General features: G+C 35.6%; 1 protein-coding gene across 1 annotated transcript; it reads left to right on the top strand.

Annotated features, from left to right (window-relative positions):
* Positions 1-7,795: 7,795 nt before the first annotated feature.
* On the top strand, positions 7,796-9,530 carry LOC308698379 (uncharacterized protein). The gene is made up of 7 exons (XM_081378393.1): positions 7,796-7,884; positions 8,074-8,134; positions 8,370-8,427; positions 8,526-8,570; positions 8,681-8,745; positions 8,860-8,965; positions 9,071-9,530. The coding sequence occupies exons 3-7, from the start codon at positions 8,419-8,421 to the stop codon at positions 9,371-9,373; spliced, it is 528 nt and encodes a 175-aa protein (XP_081234519.1). The 5' UTR covers positions 7,796-7,884; positions 8,074-8,134; positions 8,370-8,418; the 3' UTR covers positions 9,374-9,530.
* Positions 9,531-14,946: the final 5,416 nt, after the last annotated feature.

The following is a 14,946-nucleotide window of genomic DNA, read 5'->3' as shown; positions in this document are numbered from 1 at the left end:
AATGTGTAGCAACAAGTCAGACAGTTGAACATGCAGGCAGGAGGATATGGGATGTTGACTATTTACCAGCACAAGAGAATGTGGTAATGTGTTCTAATTGCAGTCATTGTCATAAATATTTTTATCTTGATTACTTTTCCAGAATACTGTTCTTGTGGGATATATAACAATGTTTATTTCATTTTATCAGCTGGCTTATGTCTTGGATAGAGCCAAAGATCCAACTGAGGAAGTACTTCAGCTGAGCCCAACTCAAACACTAAAAAGAAGCGACTTTTGTTCTTTGGCCTTTGATGAGTTAGAGGCTACGGTACATGTCAATTTATAGGCATAATTTTACTGTTGATATAAATGCAACTTGTACTAATATTCTTCCTCTTTTCTTTTTTTTTTTTACCAGATTGCTAATCAGTGCTTTCAGCTCATGGCTGCACTTGTAGCTTCGCAGGTCATTTAAAGGAGAACTCCGGTCAATTTTAACATTGAGCTCATTTTTTTGTACATTTGGAGTGCTGTCAATACAGAGAACAACGACAAAAATCGGTGTTGCCTACACCGAGTTATTCTATTTTAAAAATTGCACCCTATTGACTTCAATGGGGCAAGTAGTAAGCCTGCTTTTTAGCCTCTTAACATCCTTGATGTGTCATTACAAGTGCACAGAAAATGTGAGTGATTCCTTCCGAGTGAACACGGGTGAATCTGACTGCAGTAGATGTTAGAGATATTAATAAAAATGAAGTTAATTCAGCCAGCGCTCATACCTCTGTTTACATCCTGTTTTCGGTGGAAGGCCATAGTAATCGATTGTCGAGTTCACGCGCATAGGTTTAGTGCCTATGATCACGCGCGTGTATGGAATGATTTTCCGGACATTTTTCAAAAGGAATTGCAAATTGTATTTGCAATTGCGTTTTCAAATTGTGCACGCATAAAATGTGACATAATCCAAGCGCAAATGCAAATCGCGCATTACCGTTTGCCTTTTCGTTTAAGCGAACGCACAGTGACTGCCAAATTTAAAATGGAAATGCAAAGTCCGTTTGCAACTGTGTTTCCCATATCTTACGAGTCTTGACCCTGTCATATTTAAATAGCAATTTCAATTACCACGTCTGCTTTTTCACTTTCTCAGCGTCGCGTATGTAGCCAGCCAAAACTCAAATGAAATCGCAATTCCCTTAGTATTTCCATTTCCGATGCCTTACACGGAAACCTGTCAATCAGCGTCAAGGGTGGGATTATATGGAAGGCCAAAAGGGCCAAAACGTGTGAAATTGTCGTGTAAACACGTAATTACGTGTTAACACGCAAATTACGCGTAAACACGCAATTTACGTGTTAACACGTCATTACGTGTTAACGCGTAAATGACGTGTTTACGCGTAATTTGCGTGTTAACACGTAAATTATTAGACAGCACCACCTACTGGTTTGGTGCTCTTGCTCAAACACACAGAACCTAATTAGATTAAGGTTGTAAAAAGCCGTTTTTAATGTGAAAATACATGTTGAACAATGCATTTTCAGAATATAGGATACATAATTATTTTAAATGGGCCTATTTAGACAGTTAAGTTAACTATAACTAATCAAGCCCTGAAAGGCATGACCATTTTCACAATCACAATAGAAATTGTGTAAGGATAATTACACATTTCTCCAAACAGTATTTTCATGTACACTTATACCATATTTCTAAAGCATCTTTTTATAATTTAACCTCTATGCATTTGTTAGAGAGCCCCTTCTGATAACACCATTAAGCCTTATGAATCTGAGATAGTGCATTGTTTTGCTGTGTTTTTCGAAGTTAATATATATATATATATATATATATATATATATATATATATATATATATAACAAAGTTATTTATATTACAACACACACACTACACTTTGCACATTATATTACATTACACACACAAACACATATATTTTACAAAGTTATTTATATTACAACACGCACACTACACTTTACAAATTATACTACATCACACCCCCCCCCCTTATTTATATTATTTATATTATACACACATGCGTATGTCATAATAATAATCTAAGACGAGAGTGGCTTGAATTATTAATAATTGAAATGAGACAGAATTCCTGCCATAAAATGACATTTTACAATGGATATTCAAATGTGAAATCTGTGAATATAAGACCAACAATTATTAAAATAAACTGTAATATTACTACACAGAACAAGAGATTATGCTATATTCTCGCCAATGTTTGGATAGATTTGGAGATTACACTCGTGATCTATCTATTCAGTTTCCTGCAAGTTATACCCTTCCGTCAGTGTCGTTGGCTTATGATGGCTGATGAGGTATGCTCAGCGTTGTGCTTGCGTCACTCTATCATGAATAATTCAAATAAAATAAAGGTGTTGTGTCACGTTGACACTGCCTGTCGTAACTGTTTGTAATCATTCTCATGACTATTAATGTGATGATGCACACCTTCGTTGTATTGTATTTATTCATGAGATTGTGAACGAGCTCTTACCTAATGGATACGTTGAGCCTACGTCACCTGGCATCTTCAGTTTGGTGCACGCCCGTGATGCGCATCGTATAGTAAATACAGAGACGTGAAAACAAACAGCACAAAACATAGCTACTTTCGGTTTTAATAAACACTGTTAAACATATTACGGTGGGTTGTATACGTTGAAAATAGTTATTTTTTTACTTTATTTAAGTTTGTCATGAGTTGCTTCGCGATTAGCGCGACAGTCTGCCATTATGCAATCAAAATACCGTTGCATTTGGAATCAATACGATTTGATGTTGTTTCAGAGTTATGAATTATTTATCTTCGACTTCGAATTATCCCCCCATGTCTATTAAGAGTTGGCTAAGTGAATGTCCGTAGCCTAACCCATTTCTCTCTTTTTTTTCCTCAGAGATGACATTTGGTAGCATATAATTAAATAATCGATATCAATTATGTAAAAAAATAATTTAAGTCCTTAAAATAAAAATATGAGCACAACTGGCACAACTAATCAAATGACAAAATTTAGAAATTGGATGCAGTTATTATAAACGTCATTATAAACTGAATAATAAATAAGTAAAGATAGATAGATGACAGACAGACCCTTACGAATATAGGCTAACAGTTTTACTATAGAAAAATAATAATAAATTGGTCTTCTGTGGTGGTCGACAGTGCGGTGAGGGTGAGAGTGCGCGCGCCGGGCGGGCTCTCTCTCTCTCTCTCTCTCTCTCTCTCTCTCTCTCTCTCTCTCTCTCTCTCTCTCTCTCGGAGGTGTGGAGAATGTTGTCAAGGCTGGATCTGGATTTTCCCTTTGCCTGCAGAGATTAGGCCTATTGTCTGTGATGTGGACAAAGTCCTCCGGCTGGACCTGACATGAAGACTTGATACAGAAGCAGAAACAATCTCTCTCACTGACCTTGATTATGCAGTTGCGCAAATTTACAGGATTTGTTTGTTATTTGTGCTTGTGCAAGATAGCCATACCAGCCAGTAAAGTTCCATGGTTTCCAATGTGCCAGCACGCAAATCACGTGTGTGGTGTGTGTAATGTAGTATAATTTGTAAAGTGTAGTGTGCGTGTTGTAATATAAATAACTTTGTAATATATGTGTTTGTGTGTGTAATGTAATACAATGCGTAAAGTGTAGTGTGTGTGTTGTAATATAAATAACTTTGTTATTTGTTATATATATACGTATGTATATACAATATATATGTATGTATATACAATATATATATATATATATATCTCAGATTCATAAGGCTTAATGGTGTTATCAGAAGGGGCTCTCTAACAAATGCATAGAGGTTAAATTATAAAAAGATGCTTTAGAAATATGGTATAAGTGTACATGAAAATACTGTTTGGAGAAATGTGTAATTATCCTTACACAATTTCTATTGTGATTGTGAAAATGGTCATGCCTTTCAGGGCTTGATTAGTTATAGTTAACTTAACTGTCTAAATAGGCCCATTTAAAATAATTATTATATGTAGTTGTATCCTATATTCTGAAAATACATTGTTCAACATGTATTTTCACATTAAAAACGGCTTTTTACAACCTTAATCTAATTAGGTTCTGTGTGTTTGAGCAAGAGCACCAAACCAGTAGGTGGTGCTGTCTAATAATTTACGTGTTAACACGCAATTTACGTGTTAACACGTTATTTACGCGTTAACACGTAATGACGTGTTAACACGTAAATTGCGTGTTTACGCGTAATTTGCGTGTTAACACGTAATTACGTGTTTACACGACAGTTTCACACGTTTTGGCCCTTTTGGCCTTCCATAGGATTATGCTATGGGGCGTGTTCGTGTTGGGACGTGACGTCACTCAAAGTCGACGGTTAAGAGGTGATGCCCTGAACAGACAGACGCCGATTTATTTTAAACAATGGAGGTAGTTGGTGAAATTGTGGAGGAACTTATGATGCTCGCGCAGCAAGTTGATGACAGTACATCCTCTACAGATGTCCTCTTACTCAGAAGCCATTTCATTTTGGATAAGTTAAATGTTTTCGTGGCCTTGACCAACAGCAACATCAGTAATGTTGTCTTCGCCAACCTCAGTGAAGTAGCTAATAATAGGCTTGTTGTGAAGGACAGGACAACTAAAGAACCTGGACGTCCTTTACTGGACATACCACAAGAGATGAGTGTCGGTGCTAGGTCTCACCCCTTCAAATAAGTGTTCTCAATTTGCGAAATTCAATAAAAATGCTGTCTGTTGCAGTTAAACCTGTGTGTGTGTGTGTGTGTGTGTGTGTGTGTGTGTGTCACTAGCGGCGCAGGATTTTGATTGTAGGTGAGCCTCCAGAAAACTGGATGGGCCAGTTAAAATAAGCCAAAAACAAAAACGGGTTCCCCTTCATCTCCGTTTCAGTGCTTTTCTGCGGCACCAAGGACAGCGACTAACTATACCTGAATTTAATGCGTAGTTAGCATAGGTTTAAAAAAAAAACGGATTTTTTTTTTGCTGCTTTTTTAAGACAATTACAGTTTAATTGAATTTATTGTTTAATAAAATTATAGGCCTATTATTTTTTTAGTTTATTAACAGCAACAACAGCTGTAAAGATGAAGTTGACGATCGTCATCTCCATATAGTGAACGCGCCTATAGAGAGAAATGCACATCATGGATTACATAATCAGAGAGTAGCCTTCGTTTTAAATTGTTAAAAATACATTTTGGGCTTTCTTAAGATATATTTCATGTCTGTGAGGCATACATTGAGTTTCGTTAAGTTAGGATGAGAAGAGATGCGCTCCTGTTCACGAGCAATGCAATGACCGCGCGGGCCCCTCAATGATTTTATTGTCTGCTATATTTCCTTTTTAATTTATTAAATCCAGGCAATAAAAAAATTATTGGTTGATAAAAAAATATTAAAATTAAGATACAATTTATACAAAACGAAATTCACTTAAAAAGGCTTTCTACAAAACAAAAAGTGGTCAAAATCATGTCTGACCCACATCTCTCGATATATTGCGCATCCTATCTTACTCGTGCGGTTCACTTTTCATAATCAACATAGATGAAAAAAAAACATTATAATATTTTAACAAATATGAAACTAAATGAGCTTATTTAATGGCTACAACATGTATAGTATACAGACTCTCTATTTGTACAAATTGCTGCACATTCATTTTATTCTGAATTTTGCACGCATAAGTTGAAAGGCATTTGCTTGCATGCATAGTAAAACATATCTGCAACATTTATCAAGTTCACTGATAATTATGTCACTAATTATTATTATCACTAATTATTATTATCACTTAATGAATAATGTAACAAGGACAAAGCATGTAAACTGCGTTGTTTAGAATTGAATGGATCGCAAATAGATCCGAATGAAGAAACGTACAAAACCATAGTAGAAATGGATGGGCCCGGACCTAAAATGTAGCGCCGCGGCTGGTGTGTGTGTGTGTGTGTGTGTGTGTGTGTGTGTGTGTGTGTGTGTGTGTGTGTGTGTGTGTGTGAGAGAGAGAGAGAGAATGTTTGTTCCACTTTACATTTATGGTGTAGTCTATTTGTTTAGATTTATGTGGGATTTAATCATTTTAAATTAATCTCAGCTGTGAAATGGACAAAAACAAAATTATACATAGGCTACTTTCAGACCAATTAAATCAAACCCAGGTTTTTTTGTGTGTTTAGACAAATAATGTAACAAAAGTCACAAAATTCCATGACACTGAGATAAGGGAGATATGTTTTTTTGAATGGGGGGGAAATATCAAATGAGATCCAAACAGAACCCAAAGACAACATGAGAGTTTAAGAAATATTCATTTTAAACTAAACCAAAACCAAGATTAAAGATAGAGATTAAGACATAAAGATTATCTCAGTGTCATGGAATTTTGTGACTTTTGTTACATTACCTACATCTGTAGAGGATGTACTGTCATCAACTTGCTGCGCGAGCATCATAAGGTCCTCCACAATTTCACCAACTACCTCCATTGTTTAAAATAAATCGGTGTCTGTCTGTTCAGAGTATCACCTCTTAACCGTCGACTGTGAGTGACGTCACGTCCCAACACGAACACGCCCCATAGCATAATCCCACCCTTGACGCTGATTATTTCCTGACCCTTCCTGTTTCCGTGTAAGGCATCGGAAATGGAAATACTAAGGGAATTGCGATTTCATTTGAGTTTTGGCTGGCTACATACGCGACGCTGAGAAAGTGAAAAAGCAGACGTGGTAATTGAAATTGCTATTTAAATATGACAGGGTCAAGACTCGTTAGATATGGGAAACACAGTTGCAAACGGACTTTGCATTTCCATTTTAAATTTGGCAGTCACTGTGCGTTCGCTTAAACGAAAATGCAAACGGTAATGCGCGATTTGCATTTGCGTTTGGATTATGTCACATTTTATGCGTCCACAATTTGAAAACGCAATTGCAAATACAATTTGCAATTCCTTTTGAATAATGTCCGGAATATCATTCCATACGCGTGAACTTGACAATCGATTACTATGGCCTTCCACCGAAAACAGGATGTAAACAGAGGTATGAGCGCTGGCTGAATTAACTTCATTTTTATTACCAGCTTTATCTGTTAGTATCCTTTAAAATATGTGGCACACACATTTTAATGATTTGCTATATGTTATTAAGCAAATGCAGGAAATGAATCATAACTGATTCACCTTGATTCTCCATGATTCTCATCTTACAGGATGATGCTGCAACCAAGGATTTGATTTTACTTCCTTCATGGGAGTCAGGGCACTGGATTATATGTGTATGTTAATTTTTTCCATATGTTAGCTTGGCATGCATAATGTACTTGTACTTTTTGGTTGTTATACCCATAATTAAGTGCACATTATGGATTCTCGATTTGTCCAATTTTCAAGGATGCGCAAACATTTTTGGCCATCGAAAATTTCAGCTGAAATCCTGAATTTCAGGATAAAAGTCACAAACTAAGCGGACATTTTATGTTGCAGGGTTTAGGTTTGTCGGTAGCCTATTATCAAAACTTTAAAAGTTATTTTGAGGTCATGTCTGCTACACATCAACATACTTTGTATAAAAACAAGATGTTGTCGTTAAGTCACACTAATGAGAGAAAATTACTTTTTACCTTTGTAAAGAGTAATATAATTTAATGATAGTTATTCAGGCCAAAGCTATTTTAAAATATATTATAGAATATAATATAGAATTAAACTTTTTTTTTTGTCAAGAATTTTTTTTTTTCTGTGATTACTGTAATTTCTAATGTCATGTTCTTTTACAGATCCTCAAGCCAAAGTCAAAGGAGATTTTCTTTTTTGACTCCATGAACCCCGTAGACTTTGGACTTGGGAGTTACATTCAGATTTTCAGGTTTAGCACATTTCTATTTCTACTGTTCTGCATAAATACTAATAACATGCATGTGTTTGGAGTTCATAACACAAATGGATGTCTGTGATCTTATACCAGCTTGTTTCATTGCAATATGATAAATGATGTCTTTATTTACATGTGACTGCCCATGAATAAATAACATTTTTTATTGCTGTATTACTTTAGAAAACTGGCAAATCACATTTCTCCCGGCCATTGGAACATGTCTGTACTGACAGATGTGGAGGTGCAGCTTTTTAACTTCTTTGCTTGTAAACTTTTAATATCTGTAGTGGAGTATTAAGAAAGAATTCAGTAGCCTACACAGTTGTCACAAATAACCCACTGAGGGTGAATTGAGTAAACCAAGTGCATGTTTTTAACATTAAGCAAACATAAAGAAAATAAAAAATAAATAAATAATGTGATGTGAAAGCTATATACTGTATATAATGTATGGTCTAATTGTATATTGTCTATAGTTAACAGGGTGCCCCTCTTCAGCTAGGAGGAATTGATTGTGGGATATTCATGCTGATGGTTAGTGGTCTTATAATTGCTGTGCAGCTGTGTAACAGAATTGTACACAGAGTGCTAAGCACAACATTTGTTAATATAGTTTTGTTTTTGTTTTTTAGAATGCACTCTATGTTATGCTCTCAAAGCCATTTGATTTTGCTGCGGTGAGTTTGCATCAATTTATGGTTATTTATAAAGCAAAAAAATTACTGTGAGAATACATCAACAACTATTACAAAAAATATAACTATTTTCAATTGTAATCTTTTACCAGTCTGACATACCTGAAATCAGGAAGTGGTGGTGCTATCAGTTAATACAGACATTTCCTCTGACAAGGTATGATAATGATAATGATAATGATATATACTTTTGATTAAAACCTCCATACCCCCCAAAAAAAAAATTGTAGTGCATGCCTAAAAACATTCTAATGTTTGTCACTTCCCACAGTCAAGTCCCACAAACTGTCACCCTGGAACAAATACCACCAGATGACATGGAAGTCACTCCACCCGAGTCAGATGTCATGGAGATCACCCCAACACCAGATATATATGTATGTATAGGGAATGTTTATGTATTGCGTGATTTGTTTATTTATATATTTATGAGCAGCACTTAATTAATTATATTATTATTGGAATTATTATATTGTACACAGGACTCCGCAGTGATGAGAAACATCCAGCTGGTCTGTGAGTGGGTGGAAGAGAGCCATCACCACTTTACTGGGAAGATTGATCTGCCAAAGATAAGGATGAAGATGGATGATGCCTTGGTAGCTATCACAATGCGGGACTTTTTTGTAAACTCCATGCGTTATGATGGGGAAGCATACGAAGAAGAAATTTGGGCTCCCTTCCTATTCATTTTTCAGAGAATAGAGGACATGGAAGTTTTCTTGCAGGAAGTTCGAGACAGAAGAAAAATCTGTGTGTCTTGTTTACACAACCCTCACTTGTGAATCTTGAGATCATGTGATAAGAACCTATGTTATTAGTCCCACATTTCTGACTGGGATCAAGCATTTTCTGTGGTTGGGCCTCGGTTGTGGAACAGTTTGCCCCGTTAACAGTAAAATATTACAATGTTACACTGTAAAAAATAATTTTGTGGCTTAGTAAATATTACAGAAATTTTTAACTTTATTAACTTAATAAAATCTCTGAATATCGTTTACTTGATTGTTTGAGTTAAACATACCAAAATAATTGAGTAAAAATCCAACAATTTATTTTATCTAAAATTTACAGATATATTTAAGTTTTTTTCAATAAAATAATTTAGTATTTGACTAACCAATTATTTCTTTATAATATACTTAATATATTTGTGAAATTTCTATCAAAATATTTGAGAATGTTTAATTAAACTGATCTGTTTCAAGAAACAAAAAAATACTTAATTCAAAACAATATTATTAATATATTTAACACGCTCTTAAAATTGAGTAAGTTTACTCAATTAAAACAATGCCCCCCTCCCCCACCCTCTGACGTGACGACAACTCGACGGTTGGAGTGAGCGTGGCTGTTTGAACTCTCCAGTCTCCAGAACAACAGTTCTCTTCTCAGCGTCGCAGATTTGGTGCATTTTCACTGTGAAATTCAGGTTGGTGTATGTTTTATTTTATCTTTAGAATCATTACTGTGCTTTAAATCATATTTAATGCAAAACAACGTATTACAGAGGCGTAATTCGACACCTAAACGAGACGAGAGCCGCGCCTGTCTTTTTGCGTGATTGAAACGCTTTGCATAAACACACGACTTTCATTCCTAATGATAATGAATATAATTATTATCATTTGGATGATAAAATGTCCTCAGAACTATCACTTTTTGTTTATTGGCAGGTTATGTCAGTCGCTCGCAGTATCTTTCGGCTGTGCCTCAGTGACTGTCAGTAAAAACGCAGGACGGCGGTATGAAGTTCAAAGTTCACCCGCAGAGGCGAGTCTGTCTCCGGCATGAGGACCAGCGCAGATTCGGTGGATATTGGATAACAGACTGGTTGATTACACTTGAATTATGCTACCTGAATGTTTAAATATTTCATTTTTACTTGTTAAATAAGTTTAAATGCAGGCAATATTGTATACATGTTAAAAACAGTCTAAAATGTGCTGTATTGCTGTACGCATTGAAAATAAAGGCCAATGTAATGTATACTGGTGGTTGTCTGGAGTACTATTTTACAAAGGTTTAGAGAAAATAAAAAAGTTAATATTACTCATTAATAAAAACAGTTAATATTACTCATAAATATTGTTTTTTTAATGTTTAAATGTTAAATTATTTCTACTCAATTTTATGTGTTAATGTACCAGATGGAGTTACTCAGATTTACTTTTTTTTTTTTACTTGCATTTACTCAATTCATACAGTATATTTCATTGATTTCACAGCTTTAAAATTTACTCAATTTTTTTGAGTGTAAAAATGTTTCACCAATAAAATTGAGTAAATAATAGTTAAACTTTTTACAGTGTATGTGTGTTCTTGAAATATACGTCAACCAAAGTAAAGATCCGCACACCGGAGAGCTCCCATTTATAAATTTATTGTGTGACGTTTCGGGCCTCTTATATTGGATCCAGCACCCACATTTAATTTGGAATGTGCGTGATTTACTGCTTTTGGTGTTCTTGAAATATATTCATAAAATGGATTACTTTATCTTATTTTACCATTAAAATGTTGTGTGGAAAAAAGTGTTGTATTCTTTGGATATAGGTATGTTATTTTTTTTATCTTATAAAATTTTATAGATTTATTTTGTTAGATTAACATGTTGCTAATTTAGGATAATAAATCCAACTCAACTCTTGTGGGAGAGTATGTGACTATTAAATCACATATATCTTCTCCCAAATGTGGTTGGAGTGGATGCCTCACTAATCTCAGAGCACATTTGTTATCTTGTTTTTCCTCTGTGTGGGGGCGGGGGTCACATGGCTGGTTTTAAAACTGCTTGTTTCCATTTCATTAAAATAGCTTAATGCATAGCCTACCACATGAAGGTTGAGTCTACCCAGTTTAAATTTACAATATAACAAAAAAAAAATAATAATAATTACAACTGGCCTGTTGGAGTATGCTTTTACTTCTACAAATAGGGCAGATTAGGTATAGTCTTATTATTTTTTTATTTCATAAATTAATCAGATGATTTAGATTAATTCACAAATAACACACACGTAAATGCGGTGGACAAAAAATAAATAGGGGTGCACTATCTAAGCTTTCACATTGCCTTTTAAGTCTAGTAATTTACATAATAATAGCAGACGCTTTTGTCCAAAGCAGCTTTAAAAGTGAGGAAAACAACGAAACCGTTTTAAAGATAAAATAATACATAGATAAAAAGTTTCAACCGTTTTTAGAAACACACACACACACGCACACACAGTGTGAGCAATGTTCTTATTAGGTGTATACGCGTTTGTCACAGAAACGATAAATATTTAATCATAATCACGACAAATATTAGAGAAAAATACAATATGATGTATGCCAGCATATTGCGCATCAAAACAAACTTGTTCTTCCATCACGGTTGAACTCGCACTAGATCCAGCAACAGTGAGCTAGAGCTCTAGCTCCTCCCATTTGACGCTGCATCGAGCACCATCTCCCCAGCGATCCATTTCTCCCCTTTGTATAACTTGTTTATTCGTGTAGCCTGCCTTCCAGATAATCAATATGCACTTGCTTAGCAGTTTTTCCATTGGGATATTATGGAATCAAACGAATCAAGAGTTCTAGACTTTGACAGGTTCTTCTTCCCAGCCAACACGTATATGTGGGCCCCACATGGTTTATGCTTGGGCTACATGGGTACCAAGTGGGCATGGTCCCAAAATGGGCATCTTATCTGGGGCCCACTTGGGTCAGCTAAGTAGGTCCCACATGGGCAAAAACAGGTGGGCTCCCCATGTGGGTCCTAGTTGGGTCACTAATGGGAAATGAGTGCATGGGCTCAAAATGGGAAACACAAATGGGGCCCATTTGGGTTTATCAAATGTGTCAGACATGGGCAAACACAATCTGTCCCATATAGGCTGCCAACATGAGCCCAAGGTGGTACCCACATAGGTAATCTCTATATTGGGTATGAATGGGAAAAACACATAGGTTCCACTTTGATAAACCATATGGGTCAGACATGGGCAAACACAATCAGTCCCATATAGGCTGCCAACATGAGCCCAAGGTGGTACCCACATAGGTAATCTCTATATGGGGTATGAATGGGAAAACACATAGGTTCCACTTTGATAAACCATATGGGTCAGACATGGGCAAACACAATCTGTCCCATATAGGCTGCCAACATGAACCCAAGGTGGTACCCACATAGGTAATCTCTATATGGGTTATGAATGGGAAAAACATATGGGGCCCACTTTGATAAACCATATGGGTCAGACATGGGCAAACACAATCAGTCCCATATAGGCTGCCAACATGAGCCCAAGGTGGTACCCACATAGGTAATCTCTATATGGGTTATGAATGGGAAAAACATATGGGGCCCACTTTGATAAACCATATGGGTCAGACATGGGCAAACACAATCAGTCCCATATAGGCTGCCAACATGAGCCCAAGGTGGTACCCACATAGGTAATCTCTATTTGGGTTATGAATGGGAAAAACATGGGGTCCACTTTGATAAACCATATGGGTCAGACATGGGCAAACACAATCAGTCCCATATAGGCTGCCAACATGAGCCCAAGGTGGTACCCACATAGGTAATCTCTATATGGGTTATGAATGGGAAAAACATATGGGGCCCACTTTGATAAACCATATGGGTCAGACATGGGCAAACACAATCAGTCCCATATAGGCTGCCAACATGAGCCCAAGGTGGTACCCACATAGGTAATCTCTATATGGGTTATGAATGGGAAAAACATATGGGGCCCACTTTGATAAACCATATGGGTCAGACATGAGCAAACACAATCAGTCCCATATAGGCTGCCAACATGAGCCCAAGGTGGTACCCACATAGGTAATCTCTATATGGGTTACGAATGGGGAAATATATTAAAGTATAATGGTAAATATAATAAATTTTGTAGTAAATATAAATTGTGCATCTGTAAATTACATCATAAACTATACACTTGTAATCTTCACAATCATTAAAACAATTATATACAGTATATTTGTAATTTATAATCTTTGTTATAATACCACTAACAGTTGACCGTGGAATATTTAGTATTGAGGAAATTTCACAAATGGACTTATTACACAGGTAGAAACCTGGTACCATGCTTGAATTCACTGAGCTCCTGAGAGCGACCTGTTCTTTCACAAATGTTTGTAGAAACGTCTGCATGCCTAGTGCTTGATTTTATACAACTGTGGCCATGGAAGTGCTTGAAACACCCGAATTCAATGATTTGGAGGGGTGTCCCAATACTTTTGGCAATATAGTGCATGTGGTTACAGTATAGGCCATGGCTCTTCAAATCCAGTCCTGGAGTGTTGGTGTTCAGCAGACATAAGTTCCAACCCATGACTTTAAATATTCAAAGTGTCAACTTTTAGTGGTCTGATTTTGTGAGTTACTGCAAAATGCTTATCTCCATATAGTTATTTTAAAATCTATACAAATGGTTAAAAATATCCAGAAAATGGTCACTGTACAATATGAAGAATGGGTTACAGAAGTTATCAAATTCTGTCTATCAAAATCTATCATAATGGAATTATGATGGCTTAAAGATGGGTAGAAAAAAATCAAACCCCTAGCAACAGCCATATGCCCTTATTCAATGGAGATACTCCAGAGTTTTCTGGTCAGTCGGTTAGTGACAATGTAATTCTAGAGATTTTGAATATTGAGGTTAGGGTTAGGGTTTTGATTACTGAGAGGGGCACATCAGTTCAGATGATGAAATAGCCCAAGTAAAGAAAGATAGAATGGAAATTCATGGTTTGAAGGGAAAATCCAATGTAAATTCAGAAATCATATTTGCTTCATATACAGGAGTACAGAATAAAGTGCAGTTTCATTCATTTAGCATATTGTGTTTTGTGTTCAGTTTTCTTTTGAGGCCAACAGTATACAGACTTTTCTTTTCAGTCATAGTTGGCACATGACTGACCCTCAAAGTTGAAATATGGTTGAAATAATGTCAGTTGTTGTTTTAACGTTGTCACAATGAAATGTTTAATACTAAACAGTTGAAAAGTTTTTTTTTTGTTTTTGTTTTTTTTTACAAAATCTGTATGTTGAATCAATGTCATGTCTTCAAGGAATACATAATCTTTTAATTATTATTATTTCTAATTATTATTTTAGCATTGCATGATATCTTGATCAAAACACCACTTCAAAAATCTAAATTTATGTTAAAATTTTAATCATGTTAATAATAATAATAATAATAATAATAATAATAATGGATATAATTTCAATCTCAAGAGAGAAGTGCAGCAGACACTTTTTTGCTTTGTGTGATTTTGTTTGGACTTACAATTTTGTGTATGCCTAAAGCTTACCATGCAGGAT

The sequence above is a fragment of the Scardinius erythrophthalmus genome, assembly GCF_964197995.2.
Source record: "Scardinius erythrophthalmus genome assembly, chromosome: 11".
Classification (NCBI taxonomy): Eukaryota; Metazoa; Chordata; class Actinopteri; order Cypriniformes; family Leuciscidae; genus Scardinius; species Scardinius erythrophthalmus.
Note: the sequence above shows the minus strand (reverse complement) of the source record. Positions and strands in the feature narration are given on the sequence as shown.

Coding starts and splice junctions, on each gene's coding strand:
- LOC308698379 (XM_081378393.1), top strand. Junction 8,746..8,859: donor CAGACATTTCCTCTGACAAG/GTATGATAATGA, acceptor CACTTCCCACAG/TCAAGTCCCACAAACTGTCA. Junction 8,966..9,070: donor CCCCAACACCAGATATATAT/GTATGTATAGGG, acceptor TATTGTACACAG/GACTCCGCAGTGATGAGAAA.